At 35.8% G+C, this 23,387-nt stretch overlaps 1 protein-coding gene across 14 annotated transcripts in view; it reads left to right on the top strand.

The window, feature by feature from the left end:
• NUMB (NUMB endocytic adaptor protein) overlaps positions 1 to 23,387 on the top strand; it is a 203,041-nt gene that overhangs the window by 153,784 nt on the left and 25,870 nt on the right. For 9 of the 14 annotated variants that reach the window (XM_043556547.1, XM_043556539.1, XM_043556544.1 and 6 more), the window contains 2 exons: positions 4,516 to 4,590; positions 10,248 to 10,280. In XM_043556547.1, the coding sequence (XP_043412482.1) occupies positions 4,516 to 4,590; positions 10,248 to 10,280 (108 nt within the window). The remainder of the gene's footprint in view (positions 1 to 4,515; positions 4,591 to 10,247; positions 10,281 to 23,387) is intronic. The other 5 variants (XM_043556550.1, XM_043556542.1, XM_043556551.1 and 2 more) reach the window with 1 other exon arrangement.

Below are 23,387 nucleotides of genomic sequence, written 5' to 3'. Positions count from 1 at the left end.
ATCACTATATTGTACATCTGAAACTAATATTACACTCCTAACTGGAGTTTAAATAAAACTTAAAAAGTATATAAATAGGCCAAATTTTAAAAAATGAGCAAAGGATATGAATTGGTATTTCTCCAAAGAAGATATACAAATGGCTAATTAGCACACAGAAAGATACAGATACTTAGTATCATTAGTCATTAGGAGCATGCAAATCAAAATCACAAGATACTACTTGTTTAATACTACCTATTAAAGGATGGTATAATTTAAAAAATGATAGAAAATAAAGTGCTGATGAGCATGTAGGGAAATTGAACCCGTCATACACTTTGATGGGAATGTTAAATGGTGCAGTGCTATGGAATATACTTATTAATCTAGAAAGAAATGTACAAGAGTATATTTGAAGGCTACTATAAAACTTCAGAGATATAAAAGACTTGAATAAATAGTGTTAGATGGAATAGGTCAGTATTATAATGTCAGTTTTTCTCAGATTAACTAGTGAACTTAAGGTGACCTTAATTAAAACACCAAAGTTTTTTTTGGACAGGAATTGAACAAAATTATTCCAAAGTTGATACCAAAGATTAAACATAGGAAATAACCAGGAAAATTCTGTGGGAGAAAAATTAGTGAAAGTGACCATGCTAAACCATGTTAAAATGCATTCTTAAATTAACCGTAATGATCAAAATAGCATGTTATAGTGCCACAATAGAAAGACACAACAGTAGAACAAAATAGAAAGTCCAGGATAATGTAATTTTAAAAAATATATATTTGGCATTTCAAGTCAGTGATTAAGGGTAAAGAAACAAAAAGAACTTAATATATGTGACAAGGCACTAAGAATGAGCTGCCAGAATTTGTTAAAATGTCAGAACAATGATGCAAATAGTTCAGTTGCTAAGATTTTACTCTTTACCACTGCTTTATTTTCTTTGCTTATTGGACCACAAAATTAAAATTATGTTTTTGGACTTTGAAAAAGGCCAAATATCAACAGAAAATAAAGCAATCCTTTCTAGAGCTGAATTCAACTAAGGAGGTATTTAAAAGTCCATTCATCATTGTCTTCTAAGCTGAAAAATAGAGCTTTCCAGAATTTGAGTGTAATATACCTATCACTATTGCATCTAACTGAATGATGAAAACAGTCTTCAGTGAGAGAGTACTTTATTATTTCTGAGTGTGAGTCAATCTGAACATCTAGAGCTAGTTCAGAGCCACCAAACATTTGACTTTTCTGATAGCCTATAATTTGGGGGTAAAATTGTTCTAACTTAGTAGAAAAAAGAGGTAAGCAAAGATGACGAAATATGGAATCTGTCTTAAAGTTATCCTTTGTTGAGCCAGACAAAGGTACACATGAAAATTTGCTACCAGCATCCTTTCTTATTGATATGAAATACTATTATGTATTGTTTTTAATGTAGTAGTTTAGAAATTCTCTAAAATTTGAAGCCCTTGTATATACTGAGTATCCATAATGGATTCAGTGATGTTGAGTTTGAGAAAACATTACCACTGTTTCTCATCTATAAAACCAAAGAGTGGAACTAAATGTGGATCTAGATAGAAAGTGTTTAGAAAATAAAATTTGTAGCCAAAATTTGTTGCACTTGACAATCTAAAATAGAATATGTAAAGATTTATCTTGTTGGATTTCATATTATTCAGATTTGGCCTAAAGAGGTTAGACTCCTTCAGCTTAGAACTATATATAATACATCATTTGATTCACTAAAAAGTGAGGATTCTTCCTATTTATATAATGTTCACTCAAAATTATAGCTGTTAAAATTCTTCAGACATTTAATTATTTTGGTCTTAGGTAATGATCGTTATGATTGATGCCTCAAGTTACTTGAAGTCAAATAGTTTCCTAAATTGATTGTAATACACTGGTTTTACGCACTTATGCAGTATTGGAAAGATTTGAGTAAAAATGAAAAATTCCATACATATGAGCATTATAAGATGGTTCTTGGTCAGGCTGCTTGGGTTTGAGTATTCACTAGCTCAGTGACCTTGGGCAAGTTACTTAAACTCTATGCCTGTGTTTCCTGGGGTTCTTGTTGTTCTGCTCTCCCATACGTTCCCACTGTTTCACCTCTATGCAGGGCCAAATGGTGGGAGATATACAAAGGGGGAGAAAAGCAGAAAGGGTGTTGGTCCCGTCTTCCTGGAATCACAGTTTCACTAACCGGGAGGAAAGTTCCCCTCCCTCAGAAGTGTGGCTCTTGCAGGTTTCCATTGCTGCCATCAGCGCCACCACCACAGGATATTTTGGGGAGCTGGGATGTGAGACAACAAAGAATTAAGAGAGAAAAATAAAAGGGAGTATGATTCCTATACTCTCTCCTGATCTTAGAGCCACAGCTAGAGTGCTTTTCCCAGAGTTCTTTTTTATTTCCCTCAGAGTTCTTTCTTTGCCACAGCACTCACTTTTGGATTTCTGGCTGTGTTAAGTTCAAACTGGAAGCATCAAAAAAGAGAGGGAGGAAAAAAGGAGGAGGAGAATGGGAGGTAAACTCCCTGCCAGTTCAGAAGTACTTTAGGGTGCCTGGATGGTTCAGTCGGCTAGGCATCTTGAGAGTCTGGCTCTTGATTACAGCTCAGGTCATGATCTCACAGTTTTGTGAGTTCAAGTGCTGCATCAGGCTCTGCGCTGACGGCACAGAGCCTGTGTGGAATTCTCTCTCTCCCTCTCTGCCCCTTCCCAGATCCATGCTTGCTCACTCATTCTCTCTCTCTCTCTCTCAAAATAAATACTAAAAAATATATATCTAAGATCCTGGTATTCTTCTTGAATTTCTTTTCTACTCTTTACAAAAGAGACCTCAGATAGGTGCTCCATGCATTCTGTCCAGGTTTTATGGTTTCATTCAGCGGGTTGGACAGAGAAAAGTGGGTCTACTCAATGTTAACCCAGAACCAGACCATAAATTTCCTTTTAAAAGAGAGCACTTTCAGGGGTGCCAAGGGGGTTCCATCGGTTGAGTGTCCAACTCTTGATTTTGGCTCAGATCGTGATCCCAGGGTTGTAGGAGCTCATGTGGCTCTGTGCTGAGCATGGAGCCTGCTTAAGATTTCCTCCCTCCCTCCCTCCCTCCCTCTCTCTCCCTCCCTCCCTCTCCCTCCCCTGCTTGCAAGGCTCGCACTCCCTCCCTCCCTCCCTCCCTCCCTCCCTCCCTCTCTCTCTCTCTGTCACAAAATAAATACATAAATACATAAATAAGAGTACTTTTGTAATATTCCCACCATCCCTTCTGTTTTCTCTTACCTATTCCCATGCTAAGGTACAGTTTGAATTACATTACTGTAACCTTGCAAAAAAAAGCTTTATTAGCTCTCTATGGACTCTAGGATTAAAGAGAGACTCGGGGCCCATGGGTGGCTTAGTGGGTTAAGCATCCAGCTCTTGATTTTGGCTGGGATTGTGATCTCACGGCTTGTGTGAGTTCGAGCCCCACGTCTGTCGGGCTTTGCGTTGACAGTGCGGAGCCTGCTTAGGATTCTCTTTCCCTCTCTCTACGCCTCCCTCACTCACACACACACTCTCTTTATCTCCAAATAAATAAACATTTGAAATAAATAAATAAATAAATAAATAAATAAATAAATAAATAAATAAAAATAAAAATAAATAAAGACACATTCCAGCATTAAAGTTCCCCAGCTGTATATATCTCATGTTCTAGCCAAACAGGAATACTTGCAGATATATAGTTATGCTTTTCTACACCTATAACTTTTGTTAAGTTCTCTTGGCCTGAAATAGTTTTCTAGCCTTTCAATTTTTGCCTCTTCAAATTCTACACATCTTATAAATATTTTTTTAAATGTTTATTCATTTTTGAGAGAGACACAGGGACAGAGACAAAGTGTGAGTGGGGGAGGGGCAGAGAGAGAGGGAAACACAGAATCCCAAACAGGCTCCTGGCTCTGAGCTGTCAGCACAGATCCCAGCTCAGGGCTCAAACTGACAAACCCCTCTACACATCTTTTAAAGCTTAAATGTACTGCCCTCTTAAAATTTGTTTTTTAGTTCTCTGCCCTGCTCTTATATGCTTGCCATAAAAGGAATATGTGATCTCTTCATCCTTTGAGTAACTGTTCTTTTTATTTGTGCCTTTTTCAATATGTGTGTATACATATACGTACATGTATTTATTTATGTATACATACACAGTTGATTTTAGGATTATTTTTTGTGTTCAGAGACACAGTAACTGTGTCTAGCACAGGCTATTATGTTCAGATCCAATAGATTTAGGTAACATTTAGTGCTTACCATGTACTTTTTCACTTCTCTATAACAGCTCTTTGAGACATTTATTCTAAATCTCATTTATATGAGGACACTGAGGGTTAGAAACATTATCTTAACTCTTCTATAGTAGTAGTTTCTTACGTGCAGAAATTTTGATATTCAATTTTCTACCAACTGATACTTGCCATATAGTAGCTACTCAATAAGCATAGCAATAACCCTAACTTTTTTCTTCTTTTCTACAGTACCTCGGCCATGTAGAAGTTGATGAGTCAAGAGGAATGCACATCTGTGAAGATGCTGTAAAAAGATTGAAAGCTGTATGTATTTGATGGTTGCCAGGGTTGATCTATATGCTGAAATATTTTTTTAAAGATTTTGCTCAATAAATTTTAATGATTCGCTATCCAATAACAGTATTTCTCTTAAGGCAAAAGATGTGGGCTCTCTAATAAAGAGCATCTCATGTTGTCATCCAAAGATGTCAATAATAAAGACCAATTTTGCCAATTTAGGCCAGACATTATCCAAAAGTTACTTTTGATTCAGAACCTAAATTAAACAAGTGGTATGAAATCTTACAGATGAATAATGTTCTAAAACCAAGAGAAAACTATTAGAGTTAGTGTCTTAACTGTGGTAACTGGGTTTTAATTACTGATTTTAAATTTATTACAATAAACAGCTTTCCAGGAAAAAGTAGAAGATAGAGTTACCTGTGATGATGGCTAGTGAGGTTTACAGTTGGGGGGAGGGCTTACTATTTTGGCTACTACTCCCCAGTTTCCTTCTATATACTCCTTTAACGTAAACAGTGTATTTCCCCTGCCTTTTGCACAAATTGAGCATACTTGAAATGGAGAGGCCTTTTCCAGGATACATAATGTTTTCTTTGCCTATTATACCATAAAACAAATCCCAGGCACAGGCCTGTGTATTTAGTAAAAGGAGAGAATGGATTCAGAATTCATAAAGGTTTGCAGTAAAGTGTTAATATCATATTGTGGATAGATTTGAAGAATGTTTCATAAACTCTGACAATCCTCTTCGCAACCTTCCTTCTCTCCAATGTGTGGCCTTTTACCCTTTTGCTATGAAAGCATTAACCATTACTTTTGCATGCCCTGCCCTAGACAGCATTAAATACTTGTTGCTTTAGGTTTGCTCGTATGGTAGGCTGTCACAAGTCTGGCTACTAGTGAGTGCTTTTTTTTTTATCAATTTGCTTAATAATCAAAACTTTTCTACTTCTTGGTACATCTCATATGACCTCTCTTCTGTAATCCCTCAATATAAAAGATACAATAATAAAGAAGCAACCAACTTAGAGAGGTCTATTATATTTTGGAACAAATGTCTGTGAATCTATTGTAGAAGGGAAAGGAGAAAAATAACTGATTATAGTATGCAAAAAACTAAAAATAAACCAATATGTAGACACATGTACATATACACACACATACATAACATTTACCTCAGATTTTGGTCATTTAAATTCTTAAATGATTGAAGCCCTTCCTAGTCTAATCATCATTAATGTTAAAGGGATTATATTCATCTATTATGATATGTGAAACTATAATTTATAGATTGGTCATGTCCACTTGAGTTTATTCTCCAGTTACATACAGCCTAAGTAATGTAATTTTCCAAGAAACATAAATTCAGTCTCTTCTTTAACAAAATAATTCTGAGTTCACTAGAAGAATAAGTTTAGCTTAGAAAATTTTTAAAGTAATGCAATGATTTGCCCTACTAGTCATTAAAGAATATTTTAAGCATCATAATACTAATGATCGAAATCAATAGACAAATCAGTGAATATATTACGTAGACCTGAAACAAACTACAAATAGTTATTAAATCTTATAACTTATATAACTTACACCTAGAAGGCTAGTCTTTTAATTCAGAGTGTGGCTTCATGTTCACTTTCTAAATAAGGGAAAACTAGGGATGGTTTCAGTTTGTACAGAATATATTAAGAAATGGTATTTAGTTTAATGAGTAGTGAATCCGCTTAAGTGGTTTTTTTGAGAGAGGGTGAGAGAGCTTGAGCAGGGGAGGGTCAGAGAGAGGGGGAGACACAGAATCTAAAGCAGGCTCCAGGCCTGGCTCGATCCCAGGAGACTGTGAGATCATGACCTGAATCAAAGTCGGATACTTAACTAACTGAGCCATCCAGGTGCTCCTTAAGTGTTTTTTTTAAGCCTACTTTTCATTAGAAACATCTCTTCATTATATACATAAGTTAATTGTGTAAAATACAAATGAATAAAAACAGTACATAAAATTTCTTGCAATCCCAGAGATGGCCATTATTCACCATCTAATTTTATTTTTGTTTTTATTTAAAGCTTATTTTTTTATTTGGAGAGAGAGAGAGAGAGAGAGAGCGTGCGCACAAGTAGGGTAGGAACAGAGAGAGAGGGAGGGAGGGAGAATCACAAGCAGGCTCTGCATTGCCAGTGCAGAGCCTGACACAGGGCTCGGACTGACAGACTGAACTATGAGATCATGACGTGAGCCAAAATCATCAGTTGGACGCTTAACCAACTGAGTCACCCAGGCGCCCCTTCACCAGCTAGTTTTAAAACTAATTTTTTTAGGAGCAACTGGCTGGCTCAGTCAGAAGAACATGTGACTCTTGATCTCAGTTGTGGGTTCAAGCCCCATGTTGAGTGTAGAAATTACTTAAATGTATAAAGTTAATAAAAAAAACTAATTTTTTTAATCAAATGAAATTTTTACCTTTTTTTTTAACCATGAAGATTATAAACTATAAACATGATTATTTGAGGTATGGGACTATTTAGTTAATAAAATTTAATGGGTTTTATTTTCATCAGAAATAGTAACCAAATTGCCATTTAAAAAATTATGCCTATGCCTGGAACAGTGTTTGGTACATAGTAGCCACTCAAAAAATATTTCTAGAATGAGTATACAGAAAATAATTAGGCCTTCAATATGTGGTCAAATCAAATCTCCTAACAATTATCATTACCATATGTTACATTTAGTGTTTTAAAGTTTATGAAACCCTTTTATGTATCTCTAAAATATCCTGATTTCCCTATGGTCGTTTATGACTAATACAAAGTTTTACATATGTCAATTGCTTTTCTGGATATACTTAAACTTTTAAACTTTCAGGGGAAATTGACCACTTCTGAACTTTTCATTCAAGAAGTTCTTTAAAGTTTTTCAAACTAATGCTATCCAAGAGACTTGGGGCAAATGTTGTGTATAATTTCAGATAGATAAACATGTATTTAACAAATAAGATTGAATTTTTGGGTAATCGGGGTCAATTTCCTATTTATTATAGTCAATAAAACTCCCCCTTACAAATATTCTTTCTAATTCTGTACTGAGAGGCTTGCAGTAAGTTGGAATTCTTCAGGATGTTGTTCTTCTCAGACCATATTAGTTCACAAATATTTATGATTTTTCTGTTCTTTTCATAGTTTTACTGTGCAGAAATTTCTGGTTGCCTCCTGCCCCTTATCAGACATTCATCAAACATCTATAATCTGCTGTGTCAGATGGTTATATTGTACCAAAAGCTATGTCTCCTTCTTAGATTTTCAAATAAATGGAAGTAAATGTAAAAGAAAATTAAAGAAGAAATATGTAACTAGTTTGAATGCCAGAGTTTTAAAATTTAAAGAATTATATAGCTCAAATATATCAGTTAAGTAGCAAAACAAACATCGTAAACTTATTACTTGGATGATAGTTGAACTAAAAATGTGACATTCTAGAGCTTCTTAAATTTATAAATAATTTAGGAAGCTGGATAATTTGCAAGTATGGTTTCTATTTTTCCTCAATGTAGTCTCTTATAATTTAGGATTACTTTAATATCAACTAGAAGTTATGTGCATAGTTAATATTCTCAAAAAGATACTGTAACTAAACAAAATTGAATTTTCAAAATGCTTTTCAAGAGCATAAATATGTTTAAATTCTTTTCACTTTGTATGATAAAGTTAGTTAAAGGTATTTTTCTACTCATTTATTTTGTGACATGAGTGCACAAATTAGCTGCATTATTTGTGACATGAGTGCACAAATTAGATTGTATAGGATAAATAATAGAAACAACTATTGCCCATTTTCAGTGCCTTTAATGACATAGGCAGTTGCAGGATGAGTAGCAATGTCATTTATCAGTCTATTTTGTAAAAAGTGTATAGGGCCTTTGGTTATCTTGCTTGACACTAGTTCAATACACTCTTCCTTTTAAAGGTCTTTTCTTCCCATTGTCTCTGAATGTCTCTCCTTCTCTGTCTGGGTTTTAGACTAGTTTCATTATACTGACAGTTTCTAATATGTTGTTTTTTTATTCACTATTTGATATATTTGCTTTAATATATGTTCTTGTTTTAGCAGGTAAAAGAATCATAACTTGTTTTAAAAAAAACACTAATATTCTCTGATAGCTATCTTTTAATGCATTTGCACGTCAACTTTTTTTGTTAACATCTGAAGTCTTTTATGAAGAGGGCAAACTACATGTTTAACAAGAGCTTTCCTGGGAGCTAAATTAAATATTAACAGATCTCCTTCCCTCTCCTCCCTAGCCCTCAAGAATGGTGAATCTTTTAACTTGGGCTGCATCTTTAAAAGCTGATGGTTACTCACAGTCTAACAAAACTAGGGTCACCAAACTTGGCAGTAGAAATAAACTTACTCGTATTACAATAACTACCTCAATTACTTCATTGTTTTTCCAGCTTAAGTTCAAAACATTTTTTGGAAATCTTTGATGCTGTTTGTGATTTTCAAAACTTAGGTAGAAAACAAACTATTCAGTGTTTGAGAGTAGTGAATGAGTTTATAAATTGTTTGAGAGAGCAAAATTTCAGTACATTTGTCTTTTTCTAGATACTTATCCAACATTAAACGCTGATTTTAAAAACGAAAAGCTTAAAGTATAGTTCAACCAGAGTTAGGAAATGTAAAGTTGAGACAGCTTGGGTTAGAACCCATCTACTTTGCATTCAAGTTCTGATTTTAAATGGTAGCCAGGTTTCAAAGTTGTACATGCTTAAAGATTGGTGCTGGGACCATAGTTAGCTCTCTCTTATCTACATAGTTTCAGAGCTGTATACTTAGAACTGTCAATGCAAGTTTCTTTATTCTAAAACAGTAGCATTTTAAAAGAAAACAAAACCCTATTTTTAAAATTTCTTTTGTGGTTCTTGTTTGGTTCTCAGATATATTTGTTTTTTCAGCTGCAATGAAAACATTAGCTTTGTGTTCTTTATAGCTGATTTATTCTCTTTTTGGAATAGAACATATCTATTATTTCCCCCATGATTGTTGTGGAATTGATCAGCCCAGCTATAACATACAAATTGATCCTAATGCATAAGTAAGGATTCTCTAAGTAACCTCTTGAACTCAGTAAGAAAAGTTTGACAAGGATTCTTGCTACATACTCATAATTTAATTTTATGTGTTGCATTTTTTATGTGGTTATTCAAATGTGGACTGTTTTTTTAATTCATGACTTCCACATAGTTGACCACTGATGTTTACATTGAAAAAAATGTATATGGAAATTGAAAAATGTATTTACTACTCACTATTAGGAAATTTAAAATGCAAATCTTGCCAAACCAATATGTGTTCATCTTTTTCTCTGCTGCCAAATTTGGATAATCTCTGTTTCAAAAGTAAATACAGAATACTAAACTAACTAGTTGCTCTGCATGGATACACAGGTTCTGATTTCTTCTCACTCCTTTCATGGATTCTTAGGCCATATAGTATGTTTCCCTGCATTTTCATGCACCCTTCCTTTTTCCCTGTCACTCCTGGTATGGATAACTCTTTAAAACTCTCACTCCCTCCCCTTCTCCTACTTTGCCCTTTACCCAACTTCTGTATGTGCTTATTGGTGTGAAACCCTGGGACATTTAGCCCATACAATAATAGCGCTCGACTTGTCCCCCTGTTCCTCCAGGAAAGGAAGTTCTTCAAAGGCTTCTTTGGAAAAGTAAGTTTGATGCCACATTCGTGCTTGCTTTATAAGGAGTTACACCCCTAGTATAGCACTGACATTGGTTTCTTCATAATACAGGAATTGATTTGACTATAGAGGGAAATTAATAAATTGGAAACTTGCTATCTATGATGTTAACTGTGTGTCTGTTGATACTAAAATCCAATAATTAAAGCAGATAAGTTAAAAGAGGATTATTTCCTCAAAGCTAGGTATTAAATTTAATTTGATCTTACAAAGCTGTTCATACTAGCATATTAGCTGGGTTTTTGGCAAGTGGGTTTTACTTAGTGCTCAATGTTGAGGGAGAAATGGGAAGAAACACTAAGTTCAAGTGGAAATTGAATGTACACATTTTACATTCAGTGCTAATACTTTTTTTTTTCAGTCTAAATCAAATTTCAGGTAAAGTGAGTGAAAGTACATAAACCTACATTTGGAGATTCTGTGATTTTTTTTTTTAAAACCTGGGCTGCTAATCTAAGAAAAATTATCTTAATTAGCAGTCTACCAAATATCTATCATTATGTGTGATATTCTTTCTGTACATGCTTTTCAAGTAATGATTATTTAATGTTCAGAGTTTCTTAAAATTAAGAATATATATACAAATAGCTAAATACATTTCTAACATTTTTGTGTCAAAGCTTATCATTGTTTAGTTTTGAGTAAGTGCTACAAAATAATTCAGACTGAGACAGCATAAGAAAACACTACTGTCATTGGATAACTGACTATAAATTATAAAAAGTTAATGTGAATATAAAAATCCCATCACAATTTTTTTTTTTTACAAGGTGGTTTTGTTACCTTGGAAATTTGTTTTAAAGAACAAATAGTTTCCATTTCTTAAGTAAATATTTTAGTTGTAACTTGTTTTTACATGTTCATGTAGGTCACCTTTATACTATAAATTTGTCTATAAACAAATTTGAAGAGCTTGAATGGCTTGATTCAGTTTACTGCTGTGAATCTGAAATAGAAAGTCATATAATTTACCCACATATGTCACAATAAAATTTCTTAGTAGACATCTTGAGTTTGAGTTAAATTAACAAGTCTATATCTAGAAAGAATTAATCCTATAGATATCTGCATCATTACAGTTAACCCTGAACAATGCCAGGGATCAGGGCCTTCATCCCTGTCTGCAGTGGAAAATCCCTGTATGATATTTGACTCTCCATGAACTTAACTACAGTAGCCTATTGTTGACCTTACCGATAACATAAACAGTCCATCAACATATATATATTTTTTTAATGTTTATTTTTGTGAGAGAGAGACAGAGCACAAGTGGGGGAGGGGCAGAGAGAGAAGCAGACAGAAGATCTGAACATGCTCTGCACTGAGAGCAGAGAGCCCTAAGTGGAGCTCAAACTCAGGAGCCATGAGATCATGACCTGAGCCAAAGTCGGATGCTTAACCAACTGCGCCACCCAGGCGCCCCATCAACACATATTTTGTATGTTATATGTATTATATACTGTATTCTTATGATAAAGTAAGCGAGAGGAAGGAAAATGTTAATTAAGAAAATCTTGTGGTACCTGGGTAGTTCAGTGGATTAAGCGACTGACTTCAGTTTAGGTCATGACCTCACGGTTCATGAGTTCTAGCCCCACATTGGGCTGTCTGCTCTTGGTGTGGAGCCCGCTTTGCCCACTTAGGATCCTCTGTCTCCCTCTCTCTGACCTTCCTCCACTTGTGCGTGCTTACTCTTTCTCTCTCTCTCTCTCTCTCTCTCTCGCTCTCTCTCTCTCAAAAGTAAACATTAAAAAATTTTTTTTTAATCTTAAAAAATACATTTACAGTACTGTATTTATCAAATCTGTACATAAGTGGATTTACACAGTTCAGTATTCAAGGGTTAACTATATAAATAGGCATTATAATTGTTAAGGAAGTTTTTGTGGATATTTATTCTTTTCCAAATAGAATTTCTCAAAGCGATTTTACATCACCATAATTATTATACAATTTAAACTAGCTTCCAAGTGATCAGTTTTTAATATGTCTACTTTAGTAAAACAACCTTGGGGCACCTAGGTGGCTCAGTTGGTTAAGCATCTTGATTTTGGCTCGGGTCATGAGCTCATGGTTTGTGGTTTGAGCCCTGCTTGGGTTTCTCTCTTTCTCAAATAAATAAAAAAAATAATAATAACCTTGTATAGACCTTGCATAGAAGGCTAGGTTATAGAAAATATTGATTTGGTTTATAGAAAAAACTTGTTAAAAGGTTATACAACATGCTGTTAGGGAACAAAGGTAGCTTTCAACTCAAAATCATCCCAAAGTGGCAATATTCATTGCTATATAGAATGGAGTCAGGGTGCACTTACAGTGTAGCTGAACTGGGTCACACTGTTGCATTTTGCCACATGATTATATGGTATGAGAAAGAAAATTAAGAATCATCTCAATCCTTAAAATAACCCTGAAATTATTATTCTCCCTATTTTACAGTGAGGAAACTAAAGTTTATAGAGGTAGGTGTCCTGCCCAAATTCACAGATCTGATAAGTGGTAGAGGCTAGAATTTTGGACCCAGATAATTTGACTCCAAAGCCCACATTCTTAGTCACTATACTATACAGTCACTCTGTTTTCTTATTATTTACAACCAAAGTTTTAAAGATTGAAGCTTGGGGTGCCTGGTTGGCTCAGTTGCTGAGTGTGTGGCTCTTAATCTCAGGGTTGTGGGTTAAAGCCCCGCATTGGGTATATAGATTACTGAAAAATAAAATCTTTAAAATAAAATAAAAAGATTTAACCTTAAAAGGTGCTAATAAATAGCTTCCTATAAACTTATTTCACTTTATATTTTTTTGTTTATTTATTTATTTTGAGAGAGCGTGTAAGCAGATGAGGGGCATAAGGAGAAGGAGAGAGAGAACCCAATCAGCCTCTGCACTGTCAGTGCAGAACCTGATGTGGGGCTAGAACCCACAAATGAGATCATGATCTGAGCCAAAATCAAGAGTCAGACTCTTACCTGACTGAGCCACCCAGCCACCCCTCAACTCACTTTTTTTTATTAAGGCTTTAAAGAGTTTTTTTCAGTGGTTCAAACCAACATTTTATTTATTTGGAGATGTTTATTTATTTTTAATTTGTTTTAATATTTATTTTGAGAGAGAGAGCAGAGCGTGAGTGGGGAAGAGGCAGAGAGAGTCCTAAGCAGGCTCTGCACTGGCAGCACAGAGTCCAGCTCGGGTCTTGATCTCACAAATCATGAGATCATGACCTGAGCTGAAACCAAGAGTTGGACGCTTAACTGACTGAGCCACACAGGAGCCCCTTATTTGGAGATATTTAAATCATACTAGTGAGTTTTACTCTCACAGAATTTCCTTAAAAGACGCTCAGCAGATGGGCAGTAGGTGTTGTACAGAAGTGTGGAATCACTAAATTGTACATCTGAAGCTAATATTATACTATATGTTAACTAACTGGAATTTAAATAAAAACTTTTTTAAAAAGGAAAAAAAGATACTAAACAATCTCCTACTAGCATCTGTGAACCATTGTGACTGTCAGAATTCTTTTGTTATTGAAGGGAGAATTCTTTTTATGGCAGGACAATTTTATTCTAATGTATAATTTTTTATGTTATAGTAAGTCATTTAAAAAATTATAAAAACCAATGGGGAAGAAGTATTACCCATAATCTCAGCAGAAATGTGCTTTTAAATGAAAAACTTTAATTTGGAGCCTTTTAAATCTTTCAAATTGCCATTACTCAACCCACTTGCACACTAATCTACAAGAAATTGCCTGGCGGAAGAGACTTGGTTTGTCAAGTTTGCCAGGTCATTTGTGACTTAATGAAAGCTGAAAATGAAGAATCTCATCGAACGGTATATGATAGGTAGGTTTTTTGTTTTGGGGGGTTATTTTTGTTTTTGTTTTTTATTGCTTATTTACCTTTGAGAGAGATAGAGAGACACAGTATGAGCAAGGGAAGGGCAGAGAGAGAGGGAGACACAGAATTGTATGCAGGCTCCAGGCTCTGAGCTGTCAGCACAGAGCCCGACGCAGGGCCTGAACCCACAAAGTGTGAGATCATGACCTTAGCTGAAGTCGGACGCCTAACCGACTGAGCCACCCAGGCATCCTGGTAGGTTTTGGGGTTTTTTTTTTGTTTTTTGTTTTTTTAATTAAAGTATAGTTCACATATATACATGTTAGTTTCAGGTGTATAGTGATTTTATAGTTAATTACATTTTGAAACACTATGATAAAGGTAGTTATCTTCTGTAACCATACAATGCTACTACAATATTATTAACTATTGAGTTTTTAATCCAGTACAGTTTCTCATAAATTTTGACACTTTCTTAGCCTTCATGTCATGTATGGTTTAGTGGTCGAAGATAAAGAAAACAACAGTTAGGAAGAGGGGTGTCCACCAAGCACATTTGCATAAAAGTAGGTAGATGAAAGGATTATTAGCCCTGAATCGGGATTTATAGATCATCGCCAGAAGGATTGCTTCCTCTTTTTCCTAAGTTGTTTCCTGAACCTGACCAATGGGTCACTTCCCTATTCCTGCATCACCAGTTAATGGAAGCAGTGTCTCCACAAGCTTTTGCAATAGGGAACAGATAAACCTGAGTCTGTTACTGTATTATTAGCTCATTGTAAGCTTATATGCCTCTTGGGTCTTTTTGTTTTGTTTTTTTGAGAAAGAACACAGGCACGTGTGGGAGAGGGGCAGAGAGGTAGACAGAGGGTCTGAAGCAGGCTCTGCGCGGACAGCAGAGAGTCCAATGTGGGACTCGAGGTCATTACCTGAGCCGAAGTCAGACACTTAACCGACTGAACCACCAAGGCGCCCCAAGCTTACACACGTCTTTAGAAAGAAGGAAAAAAACCCCGAGAACCATTTTCCAAACTAGCTACATTAAATTGCTCACCATTGTTAGGAGAGCCAAGAATGTACTCAACTTTTTAGGATGTACTGCATACAGCTTCATTAGTGTATTTGGCCGTACCAAATAAATACTTGATTAACCCAAGTGATTACATGGCACTTAACATTTGATTGAAAAGGATTTTATAATTTTAATATATTTGAGGAACCCTCTGAGCTAGGTAAACTATATTCCCATTTTATGAGGAACTGATTGAATACAGAGATATGAAATGTTCTTAGGCTATTGTATTAGAAAAATTCCAGTCAGTCTACCTCCTGTGAGTCTCTCTTCTATGAATTTCCTTTACTACTCACATAAAATATTCATTTCTGGTCCCCAAATATGTAGAGATTTTCTTTTCTCCCACACCAACCAATTTTTTGCAACCTCAGCTGGTTATTCCACACTTTAGCTCAGTTCTAACACTGTCTACCTGGAGATAGTGTCTGATCCCACACCTTAAGGGCTCAGTCCCACAAGACTTCCCCTACCCTACTTCCAATGCCAGTCACAAGTAGTAAGTCCCAACGTTACCTACAACTTCTGTCCAGTTTGGCTAAAAACTGGAGGTTCCCACAATTCCCTCCTCTGGTTTAATTTGCTAGAACAGCTCATAGAATTTAGGGATATACTTAATTATGTTTACTAGTTTATTAAAAGATACGATAAAAGAAACAGAAGAAGAGCTACACAGTATGAGGTCTGGGAGGGTTCCGGGAGCTTCTGTCTCTGTGGAGATGGAGTGTGTCACTCTCCTAGTACGATGTGTTTGCCAACCTGGACGCTGTCTGAACCTTGTACTATTGGGGTTTTATGGAGGCTTCCTCACATAGGCGTGATCAATTATTAATGATTTCTAACCCCTTTCCTTCTCTGGAGGATGGATCTGAGGTGAGGCTGAACAAGCTTCTCATCATGGCTTGTTCTTTCTGCTGATCAGCCCTTATCTAGGAGCCTACCCAAAGCTGCCTCATCCAACAAAAGGTGCTCCTTATCAGTGTCCTTATCTCTTAGGAATTTACAAGGGTTTTAGGAGTTCTGTGTCAGGGATGGAGTCACAGACCAAATATCAGAACAAGAGATGCTCACAGTGCTCTTATCACTTGGGAAATTAGGAAGTTACAAGGGTTGCAGAAGTTTTGTGCCCAGAACCAGGAGCAGAGACCAGTGTATATTTTCCATTATCTCAAAGTGATTTGCTTATATTCATATAGAGCTTTATAGTTTGTGATATGCTTTGACCTAATTTCTTATTTACTGTTCACAACCACTCAGTGAATTAGGATAGTTCATGAAACTACATTTTACAACCAAGCTCAAAGAAGTCACCCAGTTAGTAGTAAAGAGCAGTGCCTACCCTGAAACCAAGGTTTTCTGAAACTTGGTGCAGAGTTTTTCACCTACTCCATATTGATGTTCTCTCAGAAGTACGCTAGATAGCACAAGGGCCTGAATGTTTCCCACAAACATGCATTGTATGCCTTGCACAGTTTATAAATTTGAATTAGTTGCCAAAATGTCAAACATGAGAGTTTTCACATGAAACTTAGAATATCTTAAGAATTGGAAGATCTCGTAAAACAATGCTTTCTATGTGGCAGCAATGGCTTGAGTTGAGTAGCCAGTGTACCCTTTGGTTGCCTATTTGCCATAATCCCTGCAACTCCCTAATGTCCTTGCACTCAGCCTGCTTCACTCATTTGTTTTCTGCTTTTAACCCTGTAGATATTTGAGTTTATGAACTCCTCCCCATAGATATTTGAGTTTATGAACTCCTCCTTGGGCTATTATGTCACTTTGAATTCGGAGAGGGGAGGGCACTTCTAACTGTGTAAAAATCACCAAAAATACTATATCTGTTCTTAGCAGATCCTGTTAATGTCCTGCCAAATATATTTTTTCATGTTCTTTTGCTTTTTCAGTTGTTAAATGGCATAATTAGAAATGGTTGTCTTTTAGAGAATGCATGGTTGAAGAGTAATATGTGGTTATATTACTTTCAGTCCTAATTGTTGAGAGAAAACATTTTGTGGTATTTATGACTACTCTTCAAGTCAGTGTACTCAACATCTACATTCTGTTTTAGATTTCCCAGATTTTCTTCTCTGTAACAAATCATACTTAACTGCTTACCTTCATTCTGGATCCTTTTCTTTAAGAGAGAGGGAATATCTGCTGCCTCTTTCCTTGTTTTCCTGTTTTTTAAATTCCCATGCCCTTATGTAAATTTTACCTTCTTTTGTATTTTATTAGATGCACCTTTTATGATTTGGGTTTTTTTTTTCCCCTTTTGAAGTCCATTGTAACAAATTTCTGAAGGAAAAAAAAAAGACAATCTCAAGAGTTATCAGAAGATTTCCAATTATCCTTGGTTTCATTAATTCCTATAACATGATCAACTAATGTGTCAAACACTGACCTCTTCTAGATTACAAACAAATTCATCAACTTTTGGAGTCATCTTTTTTAATTTGTATTCATGAAAACACAGTGGTTCTTGAGCTCAAATCACACTGTGTAAAACATTAGGGAGTATGCTAGGCTATCTAGATATAAAGATGAGCAAGAATCTTTTTTTTTTTTTTTTTTTTTTTTTTTTAGCTCTTACTTTCTCATTTTTAGGTAACTATTTGACACTTCTTTTTTCCTTAAGCCTCCAGAATTTCTTACTCTGTTCTCTTTCAGCTGATGACCTTGCTTCTTACGTCACTGAAAAAATAGAATCAATCAGAAGAAAATTCTAGCATGCGCTGGCACCGCATCTACTCACCTACCTACATCCATGCTCATATGCTGTGTTTTCCCTCCTATTCAGGAGATGAACTGTATGAGCTCCTAGCCGAGACCATCTCCTCCACTAGATTCTTGTTATTCCAGTTCTTTATTACTCCAGCAATGCTCCCCACACTCTTTTCCATATCAGTTTTTCTTTCTTATAGTGGATCAAAACAAATCATCTTTATTTTAAAAATGCTGCTTCTTGGTGCCTTCAGTTTCTGCTCTCCCTTCCTCTGTTAAACCTATTTAATCAGTCTTTTTACCTTCACCACTCCACCAAAGCTGTTCTTGTCAAGTTTTTTTCTGTATCATTATTCTAAAGGTCCTACCTACCCCCTTACCTGACCTATCAGCAGATCTCTCATAGTCCATTCCTCCCCTGCTATAAAACACAGTTCATCTGGAGTTCAGGGATCCTGCTCTTGGTTTTCCCTCATATTGCTGCCTACTTCCCAGTCTGTGGACTCTTCTCTACCTACACCTCTGCCTTGATGATCTCATCCAGTGTCATGGATTTAAATACCATCTCTGTGCCAATGACTGAAATTTCTATCTTGACATTGCCTCTTGACTTCACAGTGGTGTTTCCATCATAGAAGCAATATAGCATAGGGGCTAGGGCACAGACTCTGAAGAGTCAGGTTCTTGCATTTAATCTTGGCTCAGCCACTTACTAGCTTTGTGACCTTGGGAAAGGTTCTTAACTATTCTGTATCTCAGTTTCCCCTCTATAAAAAAAATAATAATAATAATACCAACCTCATGTGATTATTGTGAAAATTAAATAAGTAAATATTAGCAAAGTGCACAAAACAGCCTGCGATAGTGGGCAACTGTTAGGTATCATCATCATCATCATCATCATCATCAAACACTTTATATGAGGCATTTCATACTCCTGTGTCACAGACCTAATTCCTAATCTTTTCCTCCCAAACTACTTTCCCCTAATCTTCCCCATCTCACTATACAACAACTCTGTACCTGTGCTCTGGCTAAAAATCCTGGATCTAATCTTTACTCCTCTCTTTCTGTTGTACCCTATATCTATTCCATCAACAGTTTCTGTCTCATTACCTCTGCACTGCTGCCCTGATCCAAGCCATCTTCTCCTCTCACCTGAGTCATTGCAGTGGTGTTCTACTTCTGCTTTCATTGTGGTTCCCCTTACCATCTGTTCGCAAGATATCAGCCTGAGTGATCTTTTTAAGACAGAGGGCTCATTGTGTTGTTCCACTGCCCCAGATCCTCCAGTAGCTTTTTGCCCTACTCAGAATGAAAGCCAGAGTCTTTTAGGCCTTCTAGGCCATGGTACATGAATTCCCACTGTCCCTTCTCCTATCTTCTACTCTCCCTCAGTTCCATCCACCCTAGCTTCTTGGATATTCCTTGAACCCACTAGCTATGCTTCCGCTTCAGGACCTTTGCACTTGCTGTAACCTCTATTCTGGAATACACATCATCCAGATATATGCATGGCTCACTTCATCTCTTTCCATTCCTTCTTCAAAAGCCCCATTCTCAGTGAGGCATTCACTGAGAACCTCATTTTAAATTCCAAATACCACCTTCCTCTATATACACATACTTTGTGTTCTTCCTCTTTGCTTTATTTTTCTCTGATAGGGCTTATCACCATTTGCCATACCATACAGTTTATTTATTTGTCTTTTCTTCGCTAAAACATAAGCTCTCTTAAGACTGAAATCTTCACTTAGTTTGTTCACTGCTGAATCTTTAATGCCTAAAATAGTATGTGATCCATAGGACCTGCTCCAAAATATTTGAATTAGTGAATGAATAAATGAATGAATGACAAATGCACTGCTTTCAAGTTCAACCTGTAGTGGAAGGAATCAGGTAAAGAAATGGTTCCCAATTATGTGACAGAAACAGGTATTACTAGAGCAGAGAGGAAGATTGAATGTGAGAGTGTGATGAAGGCTTCTAGGAGGAGGTGACACCTAAGGCTGAGATGTAAAATAATGACTTCCAGTTAAACTAAGAAGAGAAAGGCATTTCCGACAGAAGGAACAGCATTCACAGGACCACTGGGATGAGAGAGAAACATGCTCTCCTACTCACTCATTCATTCAAGCTAGGGATATGCAGAAGGAAACAGATCCCCCACGCTTTGGGTATGGTTGACCAAGCATCCGGGAATTGTTCATTGTGAGAAGGGGCATGATGAATTTGGTTTTAGACAGGTTGAATTTGAGATACCTGTGGAATCTTCACAGTATTAGAATAATCCCTAGGTTCCCCCCTTCTGACAATTAAAAGTGACTTAGCAAACTGGAAGAGCTGAACTGCCTCTCTTTCTTTGCTGTTTGTTTCAACCTTCATGCTGTTTGCTACCTTTAAAGGCTCCTCTCACTTATAATGCAGGAAATATAGTGTAACTTAATGTCCCAGATTAAAGGGTTACTGTAGTGTTAGTGAAACAGCCATTAGAGATAATGCCAGCCTCAAATACTGGTGAAAGTTGTGTTTCTTTCCCTTTGCCATTTTGTCCTTTAGGGAATATTCACTGTATCTTGGAATTATAAGACAAAATTTGTTCCTTATACAGTTCTGTTCGTAAATTCAAATATCATTTTAAGGTCTTTCTCAGATTTAAAAAAAAAATGAAGCCCATTTTTCTGTGAAACAAAAGCTTCTTACTCATTTATTACAAGGCATACCATGTTATAGTTGCCTGTTAGCATGTCATTACTCTGTAATGACTGGGTTATCTCTGTGTGTAGGTGTGACAGAAAGACTGACCAGTGATTCTTTACATGTTGGGTACACTCGAAGATCATTTTGGTTTGTAGAGAAAGAACGTTGCACAATAGAGTGGCAAATTACTATTGCTCAGAAAGAGTGACTTGCTCTGCCTTTCCTGCCCAAAGCGGTCTGTTTGCTGCAGTTGCTTCTTAACATTTCATTTATGCCAAATTATGCTTCCTGTGTGTCTTTACAGCATTTATTTGCTTTGGCTTAAACATTAGAACAGCTGTTTAACCTTTTTGTTCTAATCTACTATCATACATCTAGCAGATTTGTCTTGCCTGCAAATATCACTTCTATTTATGTTGATTAATTGCACGTTCTTATCTCATTGGTGATCTTGGCAATCAGAACTTTGGACTTGGGCAGCACTGAGATCTGAGTTGCATTTTGAAACAATAGATAGCATATAAGCACATTTGTAAAAGAAAGAAGGAAAGGAGAAGGGAAAGATAGGGAAGGAAAAAGGAAAGAAAAGAAAGAAAGAAAAGGGAAGGGAAGGGAGAAGGGAAAGAAAGGGAAGAAAAAGAATAAGGATAATTCAGAGATATAATTCCAAATGAGTGTAATATTTCAATATTGTCTTTCCAAAAAGATTTAATTAGTGGTTACTTTTCAGGGATTATGATGATTTACATCAGAGGTTGGCAAACTATGGCCCACTGTTTTTATAAATAAAGCTTTACGGGAACAAAGCTATGCCCATTTGTTTACATATTGTCTGTGGCTGCTTTTCCACTAGAGTAGCAGAGTTAATTAGTTGTGACATAGACTCTATAACCTGCAAAGCTTTAAATATTTGACATCTTGTCCCTCACAGAAAGTTTGCCAATCTCTGATCCAAACAGTTTAAAAACGTATTTCTCCAACTGGAAGTCTGAAGTACTTCCCTAGATAATACCAATATGTAAAATTAAAGAGCAACCATAAGGATATGCCTACCAAGACTATCACCAATATGTGATCATCATCCTTTTTCTTTCTTTAAGTGATATCTACTTTTTAAAAACAAGCAAACAATCTTTGGAGATAGGTAGGTAGATAACAGTTCTTTGTTGTAATTAGTTATTTCAATTGCCTTTTATTGTGAGTAGCTTTTATATTTAGGGGAAAGTGATCTTTTAGTATACTTAGCTATAAGTTACTATTTCTGTGTCAGTTTTGCAATCCTTTTGTTTCTTCGCTTATATTTTCATTTGAACATTACCTGTGCATTTCTCTTACTTGCAGTACAAGTTTCTTAATTCAATAATTTGTAATAGATCCGCTAACTGCTATCATTTTCTCTTAATATCAGAGTCTGTTTAATTTCTGTATTGGCTTATGTCTACCTATTTTAAAATTCTAAGTTGGACTTATAGAGAGTTGCATGGTTTCTAGCTCAGTTATACTTGACATTTGTCATGTTTCACTCATAGGTTAGTGTGATCTTCTCAGATTTTACCAGTTTAAATATGAAGTTACTTAAGTTCCGTCCATGTTATTAAACGCATCTTCTTTCCTTGAAGAATAAGCAATTTTCTTTTTGTTGTAAAACCATGTTTTTCATAAGTGACTAATCAATGTGAACTACCTATAACTTTGAAATTATTTAAAAAATAGTTTTGGAACAATGGTAATGAAGTATTATGTAGTCTTTTTTTAAGGGGTGTTTGCATCACTAAGATGTACCTAAATTCTGTATTTCATACTTGCTCTGGGTTATCTTTGTATTTCAGTCTTTCGGTTAGCTAACTTTGACCTTCCCTCCTAGGATATTGGCTTGAATAGACATTTTTAGGGCACATAAAAGCAAAAACTTTGATCTTCTATGACTTTCATCATTTTCTGAAAAGTGCTTGGCGATCTTAGTTTATATTATCAGAATGGAAGACTATAAAATGCACAAATACTACAGGAGCATTGCTACCATAGAATATGTATGATGAAGTCTGGACTTAAATTCAACTACAGGTGTCTTTGAGTGTTAATATCTCAACATCTGATTGAAGTAACTATATGTATCCAAGAATCGGCACCCAAATGTGGGAACAAATACAAGAAGAACTCATACTATGTTTTCTTCCCCTATTTAGAAGATCAAAGGCCATGGAATATGATAAATACAGTGCCTCAGTGATATATTAGTACAATTCCATAAAATTTATTATATAGGCATACCTCAAAAAGCAGAGATGTTTTCATAACAGTGTAATTGGGCCAAGAAAATGTTATATTTTGCTACATATGGTAAGGAGACTAAATGAGGAACAATCCCATTCTAAAATGACCTTTGAGGGGCACCTGGCTGGCTCAGTCAGAGGAACATGCAACTCTTGTTCTCGGGATCATGAGTCTGAGCCCCACGTTAGGTGTAGAGATTACTTAAATAATGACCTTTGATTTTTTTTCTGCTTTCAGTCTCCCAACCTGGAAGTAGTCCTATCTGTTGACTCAGATGCTGAACACTGCAGACTACAGTTGAACAATCAGTGGACTGATAAAGCTGCAAATTTAAATTTCTTACACAGGATTTTCACTGTCATTTGTCAGTCTTCTGTGTTACTGATCAACTTTCCCTTATTCCCTTTAGTAGATATTTAGCAACTTTATTCCTTCAGCAGATATTTCTTTTTTTTTTTTTTTCCTAATG

This window comes from Prionailurus bengalensis, chromosome B3 (genome assembly GCF_016509475.1).
Source record: "Prionailurus bengalensis isolate Pbe53 chromosome B3, Fcat_Pben_1.1_paternal_pri, whole genome shotgun sequence".
NCBI lineage: Eukaryota > Metazoa > Chordata > Mammalia > Carnivora > Felidae > Prionailurus > Prionailurus bengalensis.
Note: the sequence above shows the minus strand (reverse complement) of the source record. Positions and strands in the feature narration are given on the sequence as shown.